At 49.2% G+C, this 21,394-nt stretch overlaps 1 protein-coding gene across 1 annotated transcript in view; it reads left to right on the top strand.

The window, feature by feature from the left end:
* Positions 1-21,394, top strand: part of wnk1b (WNK lysine deficient protein kinase 1b) — a 45,265-nt gene that overhangs the window by 18,792 nt on the left and 5,079 nt on the right. Inside the window, exons 3-35 of the mRNA XM_086022245.1 lie at positions 2,781-2,953; positions 5,219-5,439; positions 6,104-6,261; positions 7,928-8,016; positions 8,371-8,510; positions 8,593-8,672; positions 8,772-8,948; positions 9,157-9,223; positions 9,307-9,506; positions 10,531-10,803; positions 11,152-12,471; positions 14,173-14,256; positions 14,514-14,579; positions 14,763-14,786; positions 14,936-15,148; positions 15,298-15,368; positions 15,899-16,052; positions 16,140-16,256; positions 16,319-16,426; positions 16,489-16,540; positions 16,616-16,735; positions 17,327-17,840; positions 17,909-18,186; positions 18,256-18,305; positions 18,808-18,864; positions 19,272-19,355; positions 19,429-19,465; positions 19,540-19,604; positions 19,679-19,930; positions 19,998-20,245; positions 20,333-20,408; positions 20,479-20,608; positions 21,195-21,311. Of these exons, the coding sequence (XP_085878371.1) occupies positions 2,781-2,953; positions 5,219-5,439; positions 6,104-6,261; positions 7,928-8,016; positions 8,371-8,510; positions 8,593-8,672; positions 8,772-8,948; positions 9,157-9,223; positions 9,307-9,506; positions 10,531-10,803; positions 11,152-12,471; positions 14,173-14,256; positions 14,514-14,579; positions 14,763-14,786; positions 14,936-15,148; positions 15,298-15,368; positions 15,899-16,052; positions 16,140-16,256; positions 16,319-16,426; positions 16,489-16,540; positions 16,616-16,735; positions 17,327-17,840; positions 17,909-18,186; positions 18,256-18,305; positions 18,808-18,864; positions 19,272-19,355; positions 19,429-19,465; positions 19,540-19,604; positions 19,679-19,930; positions 19,998-20,245; positions 20,333-20,408; positions 20,479-20,608; positions 21,195-21,311 (5,815 nt within the window). The remainder of the gene's footprint in view (positions 1-2,780; positions 2,954-5,218; positions 5,440-6,103; positions 6,262-7,927; positions 8,017-8,370; positions 8,511-8,592; positions 8,673-8,771; positions 8,949-9,156; positions 9,224-9,306; positions 9,507-10,530; positions 10,804-11,151; positions 12,472-14,172; positions 14,257-14,513; positions 14,580-14,762; positions 14,787-14,935; positions 15,149-15,297; positions 15,369-15,898; positions 16,053-16,139; positions 16,257-16,318; positions 16,427-16,488; positions 16,541-16,615; positions 16,736-17,326; positions 17,841-17,908; positions 18,187-18,255; positions 18,306-18,807; positions 18,865-19,271; positions 19,356-19,428; positions 19,466-19,539; positions 19,605-19,678; positions 19,931-19,997; positions 20,246-20,332; positions 20,409-20,478; positions 20,609-21,194; positions 21,312-21,394) is intronic.

Raw genomic sequence — 21,394 nt, 5'->3', positions numbered from 1 at the left:
TAAAGCATTGAAATGTTAGGGTTTTGGTTTTTTTTTTAACCTTTAGAGGTCACATCTTAAAAGGAAGAGGAGGTGCCACACGATAAACACAAGGAAGCCCGTAATGCTTTTTGCCCGGCCACATTTTCAACAGGCAAGACTCCTTCTTCAGCCACAACTAGGTCAGATTTCAGCTCTGCGAGTCGGACACATGGCCCTGGTTACTGCAATATGTAGAGCGGTGACTGAAGGGAAACCAAAAACCACCTAAGTCGGAGGAAGGAATGAGAGGAGGAGGAGGAGGGGACGGCAACGCAGGAGAGAGTGGAAAGAGAAACAAAGGGGAAGGGAGTGTGGGCAAAAAGATAGCGCAAACACATTTGGAGTACAGCAGCGGGGGCTGCCAACAAGTCCACTCCAAACTGCCATGTTTGCCTTTCGGGGCTTTCGCACCCGCACCGAAAATGTCTTGAAGGTCCTCAGTGTGCGTATTATGAGGGCGCACTCTGTGCCCCCCTTCGCCTTCGCACTTACTGGAAGTCATTCATCCCCCTTTCAATCACTCTTATTCACAACAGATGCTCCCCCTCTTTGACGCACCGGCGAGGTTTTAAACCATAACAAGCGGTGCGGAAGGTCCCGCCGAGGTCTTGCCGTGCGTTAAACCGCGCGGATGTTTACGAGGCTCTGCGCGGGTCGCGCGGGATGCGGACAATTTGGCTCCATACTAATGAAGTGCGAAGTTCCCCTCCGGGCTGAAGTTCTCCTGCGCAGCTCAATGCAAGAACGCCGCGAGTGTATACAGCCCACATTCTTTGAAATTTGGGTCAGAACGCGCGCGGGGTCGAGCAGGGAAATGAAATTGGCTCGGCCGAGCGTTTCAGCAGTAACCTGTTTGAGCAGTTGGACGTTATGGACGCCGGGTTGCTGTCATTGCTGTCAGTCAATTTACCCCGGCACTGATTTTAAAAGTAAATACGATACACCGTCTGTTTGCGTCCAGGAAAACGCTGCCTCGCCTCGTAAATCAACCGTTAACTGCCATCCTCGCGTGGAACTGGATCTTCAGCTTCAGATGAACACACATTTGCAGCCTGTCCAGTGCACTCCAAAGCAGCAGGGGGTGCTATAGCCACCCGTATAGTAGCAATTTAGCCTATCGAATATTATGCATTGACGCGCGACAGTAGATGCAATGAACCCGTTATTTTTCAGGTATAGGGACTCATATGGCGGCAAAGCACTTAAAACATAGAGAGGATCATCAAGTATCAACTCCATGTAGTAGCATGTAAACAATCACGAACCCATGTTACATAAATGACTATTCCGTTTTTAACTCATTCACTGCCAGACATTTTCCGACCCTCTTTTACCGTCACGTTTGGAAAAAATTCCAGAAAAAAAAAAAGTTCCTGGGATTGAAGTGACGAGTAAATTCGTCAATGGCAGCGCATGAGTTAATCAGTCCATTTTTATTGAATAACGCAAGATAGGTTGAATTAAAAAAAACATGCCAAGGCCCAACAATGAATATGCCGGTGTTCATTCTACACACTTATAAGGTAATACTTTTACCGTCTCAATTCATTTCTTTGTTTCCATGGCAACTATTTGTTTACGCGCAAGAAAATGGTGGTTCATTGATGCTGTTTTGCGACCTTTACATCCGGTCTGAAGCGGCGCGGGTCGGGGGTTTTTCGGCTTTTCTGTTTTACGGGCTGCGGGTGACGGGACCGCATGGCTGCCGGCTTTTTCCATGTGTCAGCGACCCCTTTTCGCCGGAGAAGATAGAGCCCGGCGGAGGAGTGTCGCCTGAGCGGCAAGATAAGAAAGCCCAGATGTGAACGTGCCGGCCGGCCACGCCGAGCGAGGTGCGCGTCGGCATGTCAAGGAGAGAGCGAGAGGAAGAGCGAGAGGGTATTTTTGAATCCGACAAAACACAAGTCTCATGATGTTTTCAAGCTCGGAGAGGAAGAGACGGAAAACAACTAACCTCTCAACAAGTCTGCTGGTGTTCTGGAAATTCAATTACTTAAAAGAAAAAAAACAAAAAAAATCCTCACTGGGGTTATCTATATTATCTTAACTGTTTTTATTTCATTTTAAATCACACCCCGATGTCTAGTCCCGCTCAACAATGACTCCAATTCAAATCGGCAAATAGCAATAAAATGCTATTTTGAAAACAAAGCAAAACAAGCTTTGAATCCCAATTGGTATATTTTTCAAATGTGTTTCGCCCCCACCCATTTCGGCCCCAAAATTGCAGAAGATTCCTGCACATTATCCCCCCCCCCCGTGTAGAAAATGCCACCGTCGATTAATCGATTAGAGAGGCTCTTCCACACGTGCGCACACACATGTGAGAGAGCGAAGCAATTTTCCAGTATCCCGAGGGAGGCGTCGGTCGTACAGTAATATGGGTGGTCAGGAGGCTCTTTTTTTTTTTTTTTTTTTTTTTTTTTTTTAAGTGCTGCTGGGAAAATGGAATGTTGACTTCCAGTCAGTCAGGTGACCTCGCAGCTATTGTCATGTGACCACGGGGTCAGGTGACGCTCCTGCTAACAGACACGTGGATAGAGAATACAGTAGGAGTCTATATCTGATAAAAGGAGAAAAAGATCAAAATATATGTGATCGCCGTGCTGCCTTTGATTCGGACTCGAAAGGACTCCGGCGTGAGCAGCTGCATTTCAGGGTGTACTTGATGACACCGTCCTCATCGTCACATTTCGAGGACCACTTCTCACGTCGCATCCGCTTATGGTATGCCTCACTCTTTCCCGTTGTGTTTCCAGGACCGAAAGTTGTCCAAGTCGGAGCGGCAGCGCTTCAAGGAGGAGGCCGGGATGCTGAAGGGCCTCCAGCATCCCAACATAGTCCGCTTCTACGACTCGTGGGAGGGGCCGTGCAAGGGGAAGAAGTGCATCGTGCTGGTCACCGAGCTCATGACTTCGGGCACACTCAAGACGTGAGTTTTACACGAAATTTATGAACAGCCTTGCGACTGGTCACGGGCCGATATTATATTCTGACGGTATCATAACCATGAGCAAAAATCTCACGGCATTAGAATTACATCTTAAAAAAAAAAAATATATATATATATATATATATATATATATATATATATATATATATATATATTAAGGTAAATAAAACCAGCCTTTTTTCCATGGAACATAATTCTTTTATTTACAAAATTAGTATTTGGTTGCAATCAGAAACGTGTAAATCATGATAAGTTGATAGATAGCCATTCTTCTTCAGTTTTCAATCTTCTTAGTAAGCCAGTGTCCCATTGCTGGTGAGTTATTTTTAGAACAGACCTGTGGGCTGCTCATGTTGTCCTTGGGGCTAACTAGTTCCCACTGGCACAATGATGTCTTTGTTTTTTGGGGGGTTTTTTTAGGACAATGCACATTAATCCACCTAGAAAAAAGGCATCCATGTCTGCTCTCATCTTTGTCCCTCCTCCCGTCTGTGTGCAACGTTTTTTTTTTTTTTGTTTTCCGAGTCGGAGTACAAGTGAAGATGATTCACTGTACACCTCACAAAAATTGGCGGCATAATGTTGGGCACTATACAGTGGCGTCTATCCGGCTGGTTCTGCCCCATGCACCCCACCCCAAAATGGAAAAAAAAAAAAATAGCGTGAAGAATTGATGTCTTTGGTCGTCATTGTCCACGCGGTGAACACATGCCATGTCTATGGAAGCATGCCGGCTATTCAATGCGATTCCACAATCAAAGGCAAAATGTGGAACGAGCGGGCGGGCGGGCGTGCAAGCGGCGTGCCCCCCCCCCCCTCCCCGCCTCCCTGGCGAGGTGCATGGCGGGACACAGGCCCACCTGTCAGATGCTGCTTCTGCTGCAGATTCCTCTCATTCCTGTCAACTGGACGGACAGACAGAGAGACGGGGACCAAGTTAAAGCGCGCCGAGGGCGTGGGGGGGGGGGGGGGGGCTCAGCGTGACGACGAGACGCGCGGATGAGCACGCTGACAGTTACAGCTCATCCGGGGTGTAAGAGCGGAACACCAAAGAGGCATGAAAACACTTTCATTTTACTAGCGAAGAGGTTATAGCTCAACTAGAAAGTATCACTTTCCGACCCAAAAAAATGAGCCACACGTGACTGCGGTTACAAGCAAGCTCACCAGGGTGATAGTGCCCTCTACTGATCACTGGAGGATTTCCGTTCAGTGTTAACAATCACATACAGTAAAGTTCTGTAGAAGCACCCCCCCCCGCCCCTCTTAAAATCACACCAGCGGAGGTTATTATTAAGAAAGGGAATGCAAATATGTGCGGACACTTGCATAGCTTTTACACAGGAGCCCGACAAGCAGAATGTAAATCAGTGGCACAGTGTTGAGTGGTTGCCTGAACATATCTACTGTCGGCTGTTATGTTGGCTCTAGTCCAAATGACCGCTCTTTAGGAAGGCGACCTTCGTGTGCTAAAGCGTTGGGAATTATGAGAGGGACGACTGATACGGAGCGTGGGAATATTGACTTCTACACAAGGTCCTTTATCCGTGTGTGTGTTTATGATATTATACATTGGTGCCTTGAAATATGAGTGACAATAGCAAGGAAGCAGGAGTTTGGCGCACAGTAAACAATTCTTCAAAAAAAAGAAGACATTTTATCGAATCATTTCATTATTTTCCATTTTTATGAAGTGCAATACAGACTGCTATTTTACTTATGAAAGGACACTTGACTAAATGTATTGTTTTTTGTGGAGGCTGGAACGGATTAATGGCCTTTCCATTCATCTCAATGGTGAGAGATGATTTGCGAATCAAGGCACCTCCGTATGTACTACGCGAGGGCATGAGAAATTGTGAAACGGCACTTACATTGGCTCTCATGAGAGTCAGCACTTTTACTCAATTCTGAATTAACAAGATCAAGGTTTTGGCTCTCAGATCTAAAAGGACTCGCATAAGGGAAATATTAGATTATTCTGCTGTGTCTCAATTTAAAATCCATGATCCTTTACCCGCACCATGTCTAATCTAGTGTGACCAAATAAATCCCTTTTTATCCAACTAGACTTCAAAACACATCCCCGTTTGATACCAAATGAGAAAATCAACCAGGAAATGCTGCAAACCTAATATACATTTGTGCCGGGACATTTTTGTCCTCCCTTGGTCCCTAGTTTCAGATTTGTTATGGAGGACTTGTTCAACCAAGGCATTTCTGGGCTTTATATTTTTTCGGCAGCTACCTTAAGCGCTTCAAGGTTATGAAGATCAAGGTGCTACGCTCGTGGTGTCGGCAGATCCTCAAGGGCCTCCACTTCCTGCACACCAGAGCGCCGCCCATCATTCACCGTGACCTCAAGTGCGACAACATCTTCATCACTGGGCCCACCGGCTCGGTCAAGATCGGCGACCTGGGCTTAGCCACGCTGAAAAGGGCCTCATTCGCCAAGAGCGTCATAGGTAGGCTATCTTGCTAACAGTGAGCAAGATACTGGAGTATACTAGTCGGGACTATGGGACTAGTTGTAATTTACAATGAACAAAATGGGCAGGAGTCCACAAGTTGCTTCATGTTCCAATTAATTTGCTCTTAATTTGAAAAGAAAAATGTACTGTTCCTGCCACCAACATGAAACTAATGCCATCTCGTCACAGAAAAATTAACTCAATACAAATCTGACTCAATGTTTCACACTCCTTTTAACTGTGTAATATATCTTTTTAACTTTAAATAACTTTCTAAATTCCGGATACTATGAAATGACTATATACGTGAACTAAAAGATACAGCCATATTTGTCCACATTTATGTTAATTAACAAGAATATGTAAAACGTATCTACATTTAGAACAGTTATAAAATGTGCGATTAATTTGTCATTAATCATGAGTTAACTATGGAAATCATGCGATTAATTATGATTACAAATTTTAATCGACTGACAGTCATATGTATGCATATATCAATGTATATGGGTGCGTGTGTGTGTGTGTGTGTATATGCGGTAAGATTTGGGTTTTAAATTTGTTGCATTCAAAATGGCGGTATTTAAAAGCATGAAATTAGATTTGCTGATACTTGCAGAAACCCGGTTTAAGGTATATTCCTGTCTGGTGCGGTCAGGTACGCCAGAGTTCATGGCGCCGGAGATGTACGAGGAGAAGTATGATGAATCTGTCGACGTCTACGCTTTTGGGATGTGTATGCTGGAGATGGCCACCTCCGAGTACCCCTACTCGGAATGCCAAAACGCCGCCCAGATCTACAGACGAGTCACCAGCGTGAGTGTTTTTTTTGTAAATTTTATTTTATTTTGAATTAGTCTCCGATTTGGAGGAAACCAACAGAAATAATGCAAAAGCAATACTTCCCATACAAAGCACTTTTTGTTTTTATGCGGCATTAAAATTCTAATCGAATCACTTGAGAGAGAATAAAAGCGGCAGTCATCATTCTACCCAGCCTCATTTTTAACCGTTTTTTATGACTCCATTAAATTTACATTTCAGTGTGTCCATCTGACTCCCAAACACACCTGCCTAATTTAATTCAGCCATATTAAAGATTGCATTAGCTCACCCTCAGGGATCTGATTTTAAAAGCCGGTGCGCAGCCCAAACAGCGCCCCCGTTCTTCCCCCCTGATGACGGCCGACCTGATTTTTTTTCTTTTTTGTCAAAACAACCAGTTGGCCGTGTGCGTTATTTTCCGACACACTCCGGGGTGCCCCTCTCATCCCACCGGCTAATTGAACCCACACCAGCCCTGCGCGTCCTGACCGGGCCAGGCCAGTCACCCCAATTAACCTCTCAGGTCGTCACAAAAAAAAAAAACGAAGATTAAATAATTGTATTGGGCATGGAGTCAGGAAGTAATGGCGTTATCTACCAGTGCCTTTTTGTTTGGGGGGGAAAAAAAAACCAAATTCACCATGGGCCAAGAAAATCACTACTACACTTGCGAAATTAAAGAGATCGGGATGCACGATCCGAAAACGACCTCTTGAAAGCCACTCGGCGTTACTTGACAAGTCTCGCGTCATTGCCTCGTCCTCTAATCCTGGCCGAAAGTCGCTTTCCCCTTCCTCCTGAGCATTCCTTACCTCCAGTCAGCCTCATAAAGCGCGCTTTCTCCCCCTCTCATCTGTCATACTTAATAGCATTACTCCTCCCCCGCGTCAGCCCTAACGTGGTTTGGCCCTGGAATCTCGGTGTGTGCGTGCGTGTGTGTTTGTGGGTGACTGTGAAACACAGAGTGGGAGCTAGCGAGGTGGCGGGTGGGGAGTGGAAAGAGCGAAAACAGCCAATGACGGAACAGATGGGAGGTGCTCATTTCGCTTGCTGGTAAACACTCTTGAGACGCTTTAGACTAAAAGCTAAGTCTCGTCTGTCGGTACACTCAAGGTAAGCCACTCACCTTAATTAGAGTTTTAAAAAGCCTAATCAGAAGTATGTAGTTTGTTGTTTGTTTGACATATGGTGTGGATGTAGTTTGATTTTCATACGGAATTTACACTGAGATCAGTAGACCAAAAATCATGTTTTTTTTTTTGAATTAAGGAGACTTTATTTGGGTTTTTGACATCAATCATACTCTTAGTATTCAAGAACGATATGTCCTCCGAGATAGAGCCCTGAGGGCCGTTTTGTCAAATGTTTCCTTATGACTTCCCAATTTGGTCCCATTCATACCTGTTAAAAATGTCAACAATGTCTAAATGACAAGGCGCCATTGGATTGATATAATTCCGTGCCATATAATTGGGGTGCGACAGCCATGCCTCATGTTTTCCAATTTATTCGATATTTCAGAATGTTCCCTCTGCCCCCGTCCCTCGATTCAAGTCACATCGTGTGACTTTTCACTGCTATATTTTGTCCCCGAGTAGACTGAGGGAGCATTTGTTCAGTGTATAATTTATTGCGCTTATTTGTACCGCCACAACAGGGAGTGAAGCCCGGCAGTTTTGATAAGGTGGCCATTCCCGAAGTGAAGGAAATCATCGAGGGTTGCATCCGAACAAACAAGGACGAGAGGTGCGACACACTAACCGATCATAACGTTGTGCTTATTCTCTTTCAAAAACAATCATCCCATCCAGCAGATTTGATTTTCATCCATTCCGCTGAGGTTACCCCCCCAAAAAAACAAACTTGTTTTCTTCCTGCCACTTTTTGTCAAATTCAGTTATCTCGGCCCAACTAATGGTCAGCTGATTGAAGCTCTGAGGATGAGAAAATAACTGTTGAACACGCTCCCCTTTGATTAATTGAATGCCATGTCTGCCTTGTTAGTCCGTCACAAAGCCCGTCCAAAGTGTGCTTCTTCCTCTTCTGTACTTGCTCGGAAGGACCCTTCCGAATAACGTGATAACTCTCGTCCACTCCCAGATACGCTATCAAGATCCTTTTGAACCACGCGTTCTTCCAAGAGGACACCGGGGTCAGGGTTGAGCTGGCGGAGGAGGATGACGGGGAAATGATCGCCATCAAACTGTGGCTTAGGATAGAAGACGTCAAGAAGCTCAAAGGTAAGGGCTTGACGCCATGAATTGAATAACCGCAATCATTTCATTTCGAAAATAATGCTTGATCCTCTCGATCCGTTTCCAGGAAAATACAAAGACAACGAGGCCATCGAGTTCTCCTTCGACCTCCACAAGGACGTTCCCGAGGATGTGGCTCAGGAAATGGTATCCGCTAAGGGTGGTTTGGGTTGAATAAAAGGGAATTACAAGTGTTATCGACGCCCCCCCCCCCCCCCCAAAAAAAAAACCCCGCCCCCCCTCTAGGTTGAATCTGGCTATGTGGCCGAGGGCGACCACAAGACCATGGCCAAAGCCATCAAGGACCGCGTGTCGCTGATCCGGAGGAAGCGAGAGCAGAGGCAGCTGGTGCGAGAAGAGCAGGCCAAGAGGAAACTGGAGGCGGAGCAACAGCAGGAGGCACTCAAAGCATCACATACACAGGTTTGTTGGCCTGCATTGTAACAGGCTTTCCGACGATCATTAATGAAAAAAATTAAAAGTCATTCAATGGATTTTGTTCAAATGAAGGCCTTAAATGGCCTGGAGTTGCTTCATGTTCCAATTCATTTCCTCTTAATTTGAAAAGAAAAATGCACTGTTGTTTTCTTCCACACTCCTCTTAACTGTTCGCGTTTTTGCTTGTTGCCAGGCGGAGCTTGAGGAGACAGAGGCGGAGCAACCGCATCACTACCAGCAGCCGCTCAGCTCACACACAAGTAAGACACGCGCGCCGCCGATTGGCCGACTCGTACGTAGCACCCCGACGTGACGCGCTGCACTCGATTTGCAATCACCTCAGCCGAAGGAGCCGCTGACAGCGGTCAGGGTTCCTCGCTTTTCTCCGGCGACTGCCTCCAGCTGGGTCAGCTGACTATGTCTTATAGCTGCCCACCGGCCACCCAGCCTCAGTCCCAGAGTCCCTACCCCTCCGCAGTGGGCGGTGCCGCCGCCGCCGCCCAGCAACAGCACCCGGCCTACGCCCAGCCGCCGCAACCTGTGGTGAGTGGCGTTTATCTCACCCTAAACACTTTTTGATATGTCACGTGGCGTGTTGGAGTGCGATCACGATTGCAGTGCCTTGCGCGTGGGTTTGCGGTTCTGAGCTGAGCATGTTTGGTTTTTCATTTTACCAGTCATGGGGGGGGACTAGCAGGTTTTTAAACCCCCCCCGTCGTCCCACATTCTTATAGTTTTTTTTTCTCCTCCATCCAGCCTCCTTATTTTATATTCTTTGATGACTTTTTAGTCCAATGTTACTGCATTTTATTTTCACTGTCGTATTTATTTAAATGTCATATTTGTCTTTTTTTTTTTTTTTTGGTCATGTTTTAAGTTTTCATTCACAAAAACTGTTGTTTGTATTAAAAAAATGCACTGGAATTGTTGTCGGGCAGAACGTTTTTTTTTTTTTTTTTTTTTTTTTTTTTTTTTTTTAAATGCATCGTTCCAGTTGGTATTAAAATTACTTTGGTTACATCATCCTCCCAAACTTTTCCAAAGGTCTTAGAGCCAATCGGTGTAATAGGTGGAAATTGTAAAGCATTACAGCTATCTATTTTTTATTTATGATTTATTTCAACATAACAGGCTTACTTCAATATATTTCAACTCGTTATTGTCCCAAAAAGCATCCAGACTTCCAATCTTGAGGCGACATAATGCTGCACAGCTCTGAAGACGCCGAGTTTGGGGGGAAAAAAAAAAAAAAAATACAGTTCAAGAAAGTTGCCACCGGACAGACTAATAGTATTGATTTGTGGGAAAAAAAAAATATGAAAATGACCAAATTTGGACCACCCGACAACAACGTGATGTATCTTTTCTTCAATTTTTGGATTTATTTACATTTTATATCGGAATGACTTTTGTAGCCTTCCCTCAGGTGTAAATTGAAGCCGATTTTGATTTCATTCATTGTACGTTTTGTGTCATTTGCTTCTGTTTGTTGTTGTCTTTGCGTCTTCACTTGTTTCTTTTTCCCCTTCCGTCCCATCCCACCCCCCCCCCCCCCCCCGCCCCGCAGCCTCCGCCCCGCCGCCGCCGAAGCCGTAGCATGTCGGTTTGCGTCCCCCCGTCCTCCTACTCCCTCACCCCCACGCGCCCCAAGCGGCCCGTCACCCCCCCGCCGGAGCTGTCCTCCTCGCCCTCCCCCGCCTCCCCCCGCTCGGCCGAGAGACGCCCGTCGGCCGGGCGCCTCCCCCAAGCCCCGGAGACGGCGCCCCCTCTTCACTCGGCCCCCCCGCTGCCCGGGCCGAGGCGGCGAAGGGCCAGCCTGCCCGCCCTCTTCTCCAGCCCCGTAGGTTCAAATCTGACGAACGAGCGCAGGATTGTTCAATTTCGAAAAATGTACTAATGTCATCAATCAATATCAAGATTTCCGATTGAAGGTGCATCAAACAGATTGATGAGCTCTTGAGTGAATATTTTCACCTTCTCGCTTCACTTCCTGTCCTCTTTTTTTTCTCTTTTTCTTTTAATCCAATTCCACCCTCCTCCTTCCCTCTTTTTTTTTTGTCCTGTGGAATATTCTCTCCGATCCTAACCACATCGTTTTGCTTGTGGGGGGGCGATGTTGTTCGGAGACAATGCTCTTTGTGTTGCCTTTTCTGTCATTTCCTAAACCCGTTGTATCTCGTTGTCGCAGCAGCATTCAATGGCGCACCCCTACAGCGGAGGAGCGAGCGCCACTCTCCCGGCGCCGGCGGAGGCCCCGGCTATTTTCTTCCCTTGCGTCCCCGAGCGCCCCCTTTCCTTCTCGCCGCCTCCCGCCGGCCCCCCCAAGGCCTATAACGCGCAGCGGCGCAAGAGCACGTCGGTTCTGGAGGCTCACACCCGCCACTTTCAGCCGGCGTACCCCCGATACGGGAGCGGCCTGCACCCGTTCTCCGGCGCGGAGGGTGCCGAGGCGCCCTCCCTCTTCATGGTCAATCCCGGGTTCGCCGCGGCCGCCCAGAGACTCGGCGTCGGGGAGCATCTGCATCCGGCGGGGAAATCGGAGCCCGCGTTTTACGGCTACAAGGATATGAGGGCGGAACACGAGGAAGTGGTGAGGAGATTGAGTTTGAACCAAGCGGCCTTACTGGAGCACTACGAAGCCATGGCGTACGGCGGCTACCCGATGGCCGCGCACCAGCTCGGACTTTTGAGCTTCCACCAGCAGAGGCAAGCGGCGGCGGCGGCGGCGGCGGCCGGTTTGGGCTACGAGTCCGGTCCGCAGCCGGGCTTCTTGCACCCTCACATCCTGCAAAGACTGAGCGCGCACAGTCCCATCCCGCCGCCGGTTTCTTGCCCATCCGACGCGTCGCCTTCCGCCTACCCCATGTCGGCGCCGGCAACGGCGGCCGACGCGGCGCCGCCCGCCGGCAGCGTGTTCGACTACCACCTAGCCGCCGCCGCCGCCGCCGCCGCCAGCGACCCGAGCCTCCTGGCCTCCAGACTGTACCGAGCCAGGAGGAGCTCCATGGATCTCCCGCTGGAGGAAAACACCCCGACGGGGTCGGGCGGCTCGGGCTCGTATCCTCGACTCCAGCCGGTGACGGAGGAAATGTGTTGCTACGTCAGTCCTGAGCTGCCTTTACCGCCGGGAAGTCTCCTCCTCCACCACGCCGGCCCCAGCGCCAAAGACCGAAGCCCGGAACCATCCAGCGACTCTCTCCCCTCCTCCGACGCGGGAGAGTTCCAGTCGCCCCCTCCCTCGTGCCGCCATCCGGACCCCTCGGCCGCTCGGTCCATCCCGCGGTCGTCCTCGGCTGGATTCGCCGATCCGGGCGAAAGCCGGGCGCACCCGCCCTCCATGCAGAGTTTTCTCCCTCCCACCCCGGCAACCGACCCGGGCGCGTCGGCGGCCCAACAGGAGTCACTCATTCCGAGCGCGTGGGCCCGCCACGGAGGGGTGGTTCCCTCCCAGCCCGACATGACGTACCATGAGTCGTTGCTGGCCGTGCAGGCCAATAACCCCGCACTGGTACTGAGTTCACATTTTCACCGTTCTCCAAGTCCAAAGCCGTGGGTCCAATTACATTATCGCAGTATTGTAACAAATAGGGATGTCACGATTCACTCAAGCCCCGATTCGATTTTCAGTTCACGATTTTTTTGTGTGGCGCAAAAAAAGCATCATTTGATCTCCACGTTCAAAATGCGCTATGCCTCTGGAATGAAAAAAAAAAAAACCTTTCAAGACATCATTTTCTAGATGAATTTAATCAACTCGATTTTTTTTCGATTCATCGGGGCGATTCGATTTTACAGCGATTTTCGATTCATCGTTACATCCCTAGCAGCAAATTTAGTTGCCGCCATATCAAACATGGTGCAGTATATTTTTAACGGTGAGGTACCGCAGTACTTTTTTTTAGCATCGGTACACACCATTGCACATTTTTCAAAAGAGAAACCGGTGATTTTTGGGTTGCTAAATACAACTTCGAATGCAAACGAGTGATAAAGTCATTTGACCCATGAGCAATTCTTGCTGTACCGGTACCCTAAAAAAAAAACGACACCCTCGATCACGTAGTTAAGGTTGTGACTTTAACCCCCTCCAGCCGCTCGGATGCTACAGAGCACGTCTCAAATGTGCTTTATGAACGTCTCGTAATTTCTTGACGATATCCAAAGGAAGTAGTTGGGACATTCAAGTTTGCTTGAGACTTGCCCTGTTGTACCAGCTTTGTAAACAGGCTAAGCCTCCTCTTTTTTTATTTTTATTTTTTTTTTTTTGGTGATGTACTCAGTAAGTAGTATTTTGTGTGTATGTTCATATATTTCTCCGTATATGAAAGCAACGTGTGTTTGTACAGGTATGCCATGCATATGGTATATTTGAATATTACGCGGGCACAAATCCAAAGTCGCTTGCCTTAATACTTTAGTTTCACGGCTCCGTGATGTACATCGAGTCAAATTGAATGTCTCCATTTTATTGGTCAAAGGCCATGCAGCTGCGAGACTTTGCCGATTTGTGCCGACAAACACACCGAAACATACAACAAAACCACGGAGGCTTGGGTCAAATATTTCAACGTGCAGATATGACTTTTTTGTGTATTTTCTTTATGTATTTTTTTTTTTTTTTTTTTTTTGCAGCTTTGTGTTGTACCGCTTCAATTCAATTGTTTATTTTTTTATTTTTTTGCTTTCCCCAGTTTGTTATTCCCCTCTTTTGCAGGGTTCAAAGGTTACAGCTGCAACTCATCTTAGAAAGCCGATCCGTGTCACATTTGTCGTCGTGGCTTCCCTCGCTTTTGTTTGTAGTCTGTCTATCTGTTGTATCGCAACGATACTTGCCCAAGCTCCCGCCTTGACAAGTATGTGTTAAAATATGCGACGTTTGTGGAAGAAGTCAGGAAACCAGCGTTTGGTTGTACTTGTGTGACTTTGTAACATGCACTTATCGCTGCCATTAATTTGCGACCTGCATGAAAAACAAAACCCCGCCTAACGAGCCTAACCGATATTTTGAGCGCTACAAGCTAGCCAAGTCGTTTGACACCTGTTGTACTTGGGACAAATGGCCCCCGGGGCATGTGTGCATACACAAGAACCAAACATAGAAGTACCTTGCGTTTGCACTCATGCATTTTCGCAACAGGAAGCCATAGACAGATTCTCATTACTCTGTTTTTTTTTTGTTTTGTTTTTTTCTTTCCCGGCCGACGCTCAGGTTTCTACCGCCCAGCCCGCACCAGGCTCCCCACTGTTGGGCCCGGCGGTCTCCCAAGCGGCCCCTCAAGGCCCCCCCCAGCAGGTAAGAAAAATAAACCTTGTTGTTTTGATTGCTCCCGAGTGGGGATGTAACGATTCACTCAAGCCCCGATTCGATCTTCGGTTTCCCGATTTTCGATTCGATTCGATTTTTAAAAAGTTACTAAGCAACTCAATTTTTTTCGATTCATCGAATCGATGAATCGGGGGCGAATCCATTTCAGCTTGGTTTTCGATTAATCGGGGTGAATCGATTATAAATCGATTTTCGATTAATCGTTTTCGAATTCCTCTCCGCAGGTGGGTGCGTCCATCCAGTCGGTGGCGTCTTCACTCCAGAGCCCGGCGCATATTTCCTCGGCACAGGTAAACTCGCGTGTTGAGCCAATGACGTCGCACACGCAACAGCTCAGTTCGCTTCTCTGCTTTTTTTTTTTTTTTTTTTTTCCCCCCCCTCTGCGTTCGTCGGCATGACGCACGTGTGTGTGCGCGATCAGTCATGTGACCTCAGCCCATCTCTCAGTATCGAACCCGTTTTTTTTTCTCCAGCAAACGACGCGAGCACTGGTTCAGGTAACCTCAGTGGTGCTGTGCGTGCGCGTGTGTGTGCGTGTTCCTCCCTTTTCCGCCATATTCCCTCAGCCCCGCCCCCTTCCGGACTCACCTTTCCTTTTCTGTCTCCTCTTCCTCCTTTTACCGGCTCCTCCGCCTCCTCACCTCAGCCCGGTGTGAGTACCCCCGCCTGTACCGCCAGCACGGCGAGCCGCGCTCCTTCGCCGCCCCCTCCCGTCACCGTGCCGACAGCGGCCGTGGCCTCCCCTCCCCGCCCTCTGCCGCTTCCTGTTCCCCCTCCCCCCGCGCCCGTGTCCACCGCGCTGCCAATCATCAGTGTAGTCCCCGCCCCGCCCGATACTGCCACGGAAGCCCCTCCCCAGGTACTGGTCGTGGCACGGCGAAAATGTCCCCTCCTCCCTGAGGTTCCAAGTTGAACTTTTGTCAATTGAGCTGAAAAAATTGGATTCTCCCACGTGTGCGTGTATGATGTGTAGTTTTGTATTTTGACTTTTTAACGTTTGCATTCCAGTCCGTGTCTCAGCCCTCGGACCTGTCCCACTTCCAGCTACAGGCACCCCTAACCCAAGCATCCATAGAGAGGTAAGAACAAGCGCGTCATCTTTGAATTAACTGCCATTGACGGATTTACTCGTCTTTTCACAGTCCAGCCATTCAGTGCCAGGAGCTTATTTAGATTTTTTTTCAAACCTTAGGGTAAAAGGGGGTCTGAAAATGTCTGGCAGTGAATGAGTTAAAAGGGAAGTCAACCCCATATTAATAATATTAATCCGAAAGCCTGCATGGAACATATTCTTGAAAAAAAAAAATGTTTGGGTTGACTTTTTCTTTAAAGCAGCACTGGGCAAGAATTCGACCTTAATCATTTTTTTTTCCATAGCTCTTTCGATGAAACATTGACTTATAAATAGTTGAATGGGACTTTTGTCATGCCCTGGGTGGGGGGGGGGGGTCTGTATCGTTTTTACTGGCACTAAGCAACTTTGAGGAGGATGGGAGCAACCCTGGCTCGCCCAAAAAAATACAAATGTCCTGAAATGCCCAGAAATTTGAGTAGTCACGTTATTGTTCAGGCCTTTTTTTTTTTTTTTTTTTTCTCCGACCAATTTCAGTGGCTACTCTGAGGCTTCGGGCCTCAGCGACGGCAATGAAGGAGGAGGGGGAGGGCGCCACGAGGGCCGCTCAGCCAAGCGACACCAGAGACGTTCCGTGCGGAGCCGGTCGCGGCATGAGAAGCTCTCCAAAGCCAAACTCAACGTCCTCAATGTAATTTGGAAGAAGCAAAAAAAAAAAAAAAAAAACCCACCTGAGACACTCCTTGTCCAATCTTGATGCATTTGTGTCCGTGTGAAGATTTCCAACCGCGGAGACAGAGTAGCAGAGTGTCAGCTGGAGACTCATAACAGGAAGATGGTCACCTTCAGGTTCGACCTGGACGGGGACAACCCGGAGGAGATAGCGCAGATCATGGTACGATGCGCCGGTGCTTTATAAGGAGCCCGCGCCGAGGACTTAAAAATCGGCGTCTGCAGGTCCAGAGCGAGTTCATCCTGGAGAGCGAGAGGGAGTCCTTCATCGAGCAGGTCCGGGAGGTCATTGAGAACGCCGACGAAAAAGGCCTGGAGAGGGACGCGAGCCAGGTGAGCCCAAACGCCCAACGTCCCGAACGTTCACAATTAATTGCGTCCGATTGCTTTTCCAGGTGACCGGTGACATGGCCCAGCAGAGTCTTGCGATATCGGTCCCCATGCCAGGTGATCGTCATGGTTCTGAAACGGAGATTTGAGCGAAGTGTTGCTTTTCCACGCACAAACCAACTGTTTATTTAGATCCCCCGGCCAGCGCGGCGGGGCAAGTGGTCCACTCAGCGGGCCGCAAGTTCATCGTCAGCCCCGTACCGGAGACCAGGTTGAAGGAACTGAGCTTTCCGTTGCCTTCCGTCGAAACCGGTGAGCATTTTATTTGACCTCTTTAACCAGTAGGGGTGGGAGCGATAATCGTTTTTTTTCGACGCATCGTCGGTCGGATTGAAAAGATTCTGAATCGATTCATCGGTATTAAGAATCGCGATTTGGAGTTGACCTAAAAAGGATGCACAAGCGATTACGTACGTTTGTACGTCTGTGCTAAGCTAAGCTAAGCTAATACGTGACAAGGTGGCGGAGCAAGCGGAACCGCATGCGAGCGGAGCGACGTCAAAGTATGAAATGTCGGGATGTAATGATTCACTCGAGCCCCGATTCGATTCTCAGTGCCCGATTTTTTTCAAATCGATTTTAAATCGATTTTCGATTCGTCGTTACACCCCCAATGAAATATGAATCATTGCTCTTGAGTTTTTTGTTTTAAAAAAAGTACCACATGGATGTAAGACAATGTAGTGATGAATCGGAATTAAATTGAATTGTGGGCCTCTGAATCGAATCGAATCGTAAGCTACTCATAGATTTCCACCCCAATTAACCAGCATTATTGATCAATTATTTTTCACCCGGCCCAAACTCATTTTTTATGCTTTTTTGTTTTGGTTTTTTTGCCAGTTCCGACTCAAAGTTTGTGCTTGTCGAAATCGGCGGGAGCCATCAGCTTACAGCAAGCCTTCTCGGAGCTGCGGCAGAACAAAAACCAGTTGGATCCGGGACCCGGCACCGCCCCGGCCTGCGTGCGCGCCAGCCACCCGCCGGCGTCCTCTGTCCCGTCACAGGCGCCCTCTCCCGCGGCGGACGCTTCCAGCTCAAACCAGGAAGTCTCCGATGCGTCTCCCGCTTCGCCGTCCGCTGCGGCGACTCGCCCGCAGGCCCCCGCGTCCGTCCCGCCGATGCTCACGTCCCCTCCCGCCTCCCTGGTGGCCTCCCCCTCCCCCGGCGAGGCCCCGCTCGACCATCGCTCGCTCTCCCCCACCTCGTCCACTTCGTCCACCTCGTCCTGCGTCGTCCCGGCAACCGCCGTCCCCGCTCCCGCTTCTCCCTCCTCCAACGTCCCTTCGGTCCAACCCACCCCGGCGCACTCGCAGCCCGGGCAGACGCACGCACACTGTGGGGAATGTGACTCAAGGTGAGTCGTCATGGCGACCCCCCCCACGATCAAAAAGCCAAATTACTTTGTGGAACTCCTCCTCACAGGTGCGACGCCTCCGTGGAGTGCCAAAGCAAGCCGGACGACATCCAAGCCCTGGAGAAGAAGCTGCGCTCGCTCTTCATGGACCTCGGGGGAGGGGGGGCCTCCCCCCAGGGGGAGCCTTCGCCGGCCGACGCCGCCCCGGCGGGAGGGACCGCCTCCCCCGCTTCCGTCAGCTGCGGCCAGACAGCCAATCCGCCTCAGCCGCCCACCACCCTGGCGCTGGGCCCGCCCCCCCCCGGGGCGGGTCCCGGCGCGCCGGGCTCCACCCCGGCAGCCGCTGGTACGGCTTTCGAAACGGCGGCCCTCCATCGTCTTGTTCAGTGACGTCAATTTGTGCTCTTTCCTCCAGGAAACTTCGGCCAGAGCACTCCATCCAAAACGCCCTTATCCAGGGTACCGGTGAGTGCCTTTGCGATGCGTTCCAAACCTCTTTCCATTTCACCCAAAACAAAAGTATATCAAATCGTATTTCCCCATTATTATGAATGGACATGACTTTTTCCAATGTGGTTTTTAGCTCGTATCTTGTCGGGTCACAAGCACCATTGTTTAAAAAAAAAAAAAAATCTGAGCAAGATTATAACAGCCAATGAACATTTAAAGGAAAAAGCTCATCATGTATTAACACTAGGGATGTAACGATCGACAATCGATTCACAATCGATTCGTCCCGATTCATCGAAAATCGAGTTGGTTAAATTCATCTAGAAAATGATGTCTCGTAGCGTGTTTGTTTTCTTCATTCGGGGCTTGAGTGAATCGTTACATCCCTAATTAACACATTTTCCTTTCCTCACAACTCATCTCGCATGCAAAGTCACTGACTTTCTTTATTTTTTATTTATTTATTTTTTTTTCTCTCTCTATATCTCATCCCTCCCACTTTCCTCTCCGGTATTAGGCCAGTTCTCCTTCTTCAGAGCTGCCGCCGTCCCTCCCTGGACCGTGTCTCACTCAGGTGTTGTTGTTTTTGCTGCTATTTAAGAGTGCCGTCGTGTCTTATTGCTTTTACTAACATTGAATGTTTGATGATGTCCAAAATGGGGAATGATCATAATGATAATCATTGAGGCGGGACTTTTATTCCCCGGACTGTTTTGTCGCGTCTTCCATTGAACTGCGAGAAGCGCGCTCAATCAAAATGTGGGCGTCACCGACATTCACTCGCGTCCTCTTGGATTAAGACGACGATTGAGAGGATTTGATCGAGCTAATTATGCTTGGATGTGCTTTTGCGCGTGGGTTGAATTGAATGGAAATGCCGTGAATCCATTCCAGCCTCGCCCCTCAATAAAAAACTATAATATCGTGCTTTATATAGAAATATATAAGAAATCCAAGTCATTCTCTCTTCTCTCTCTGCAGTCCCAGCAGCCTTTGGAGGACCTGGACGCTCAGTTGAGACGGGCCCTAAGCCCTGAGAATGTCCCAATTAGCACACCTATACAGGTACACACACACACACACACACACTTCTTATAGACATGTTTCTACTAATTTGTGTGGTCTTTGTTTACGTCAGGCTTCCCAGGGTGCCGTTCCTGTGGCGGGACAACCAAGTACGTATAGTGACGTGCTCTTTGCAGGTTTTTACGTAACCAATATCGAATCATGTTCCGCGTTTCACTTTCAGCTCCGGAGGACGACGCCTCCGCAGCTGCTACTCCCCAAAGTGGAATCAAACTGGGGAGATTTCAGGTTTGAACACCTGACGGAATTCGTCGATCCCACCTCTTGCTTCCCCGCTGCGATTTCGTAATATTTTCCGAAAGGTGTCGCCGGCCACTGACGAGCCTCCGAAGCGGCGGCCGGCCTGCACGGAATCCTCCTCCGCCACGTCGTCTTCGTCCTCCTCCGCCACTTCCTCGTCGTCGTCGTCCAGTCCCTCCAGCCCGGAGAGCACGTTGCACAAGGGCTCCTCGTTAAGAGTGGAAGGAGCTCAAGGAGATGTGGTGGATGGGCTCCCCAGAAAAATGCCGGCCGGGTCCCACGACCCAGCCACCGCCACCATCGGGCGCTTCCAGGTAGCGACTTTTAGTGCTTTGACCAATTTCGATTTGGATTTTTCACCTGTTTGCCTTTTCGATACAGGTCACCACCAATCCCGAGGCCAAAGTGGGCCGGTTCTCCGTCAGTCAGAGCGCCGAGCCCGGCCCGCCGGCGGCGGCGAACGGCACCGCCCGGCCCGGCCGCCTCCCGAGTCCGGACGCTGCTCACAAAGCTTCCCTGGCCAGTCTGAACAGCAGCAACTCCTTCAACAACTCCTACATGAGCAGCGACAACGACTCTGAATTCGAGGACGAGGACTTCAAGCGGGAGATCGACCGCCTTCGGGAAAAGTGAGGCGCCGCGCTTTCACGCAGGTCGTCCTGTGGCGGCTCACGGAGACTCAACTCCTCTTGTTTGGGCTCTTTTTACCCCACTAGACACTTGAGTGAGATTCAGGCCCTCCACTCGCGCCAGAAGGAAGAAATTGACGGTCTTTTCACCAGGCTGGGAAAGGTAAACGACACCGAGGTGAACGGCACAACTTGAGGAGCTCTGAAGCCATATCTTTTGTTCACGGGCGTAGGTTCCCCCGGCCGCCGTCCTCCCACCGGTCGTCGCCTTGGCGGGCAGGCGCCGGCGGCCCACCAAGAGCAAATCCACCAAATCGTCCAGAACCAGCTCCTCGCACGCTAGCAAGAGTCCTCTTCAGCCAGGTGGGCTTCCTTGCTTTTAAACGCGCCATTCAGATGACCTTCAGCGGATATAGAAAGTCTACACACCCCTGTCCCGAAAAAAAAAAAAAAAAAGTCTATATATACATATAAATATGTATATATATATATGTATATATAATTTTTTTTTTAAATATATATATATTAGGGATGTAACGATTCATCGAAAATCGATTTAAAATCGATTCGCTCCGATTCGATTAATCAAAAAATCGTTTTGTTTTTTTTAATCGGAAATCGGGAACTGAAAATCGAAGTGAATCGTTACTTCCCTAATTTCTTTCGATGACAAAAAAAAAAAAAAATGGGCCTTTCAACAGGGGTGTGTCGACTTTCATTAGTCACGGCAAGCTTTTAACATGATCTACCGTGTGTGTTTACGTGTGTCCGCTTGATTCCACGTGCGCAGGCCCCAAGCTTGAACATTTCTGACTGCCTTCCCTGTCTGTTTTCCCGTGTGTGTGTGTGTGTGTGTGTGTGCGTGTGTGATTTGGACGCCCGCTGTCTGTGTGCGCGCTCTCTGTCCCACCCCCCGCCGCTCGCCCCGCCTCCCCGCCGCTCTTTCCAGGCGGCGCCCGCGGGTTACCCGACCCCCAAGGCGGCGGCGGCGGCGAGCGGCCCCTCAAAGCGGCCCCCTCCGGCGACACCCTGTGCTCGGCGCCCGGCGTGTGCGCCCCCGCCCCAGGTAGGATTCGCGGGAAAGGAAGATGGGGATTTTCGCTCGCAAACAAACAAAGCACGCCTGCGTGTGGTGACGCTTTTCAACAC

This window comes from Filicampus tigris, chromosome 22 (assembly GCF_054856515.1).
Source record: "Filicampus tigris isolate MCC_2025a chromosome 22, RoL_Ftig_1.0, whole genome shotgun sequence".
In the NCBI taxonomy this organism is placed as follows: domain Eukaryota; kingdom Metazoa; phylum Chordata; class Actinopteri; order Syngnathiformes; family Syngnathidae; genus Filicampus; species Filicampus tigris.
The sequence above is the reverse complement of the archived record's forward strand: the minus strand, read 5'-3'. Positions and strand labels throughout refer to the sequence as shown.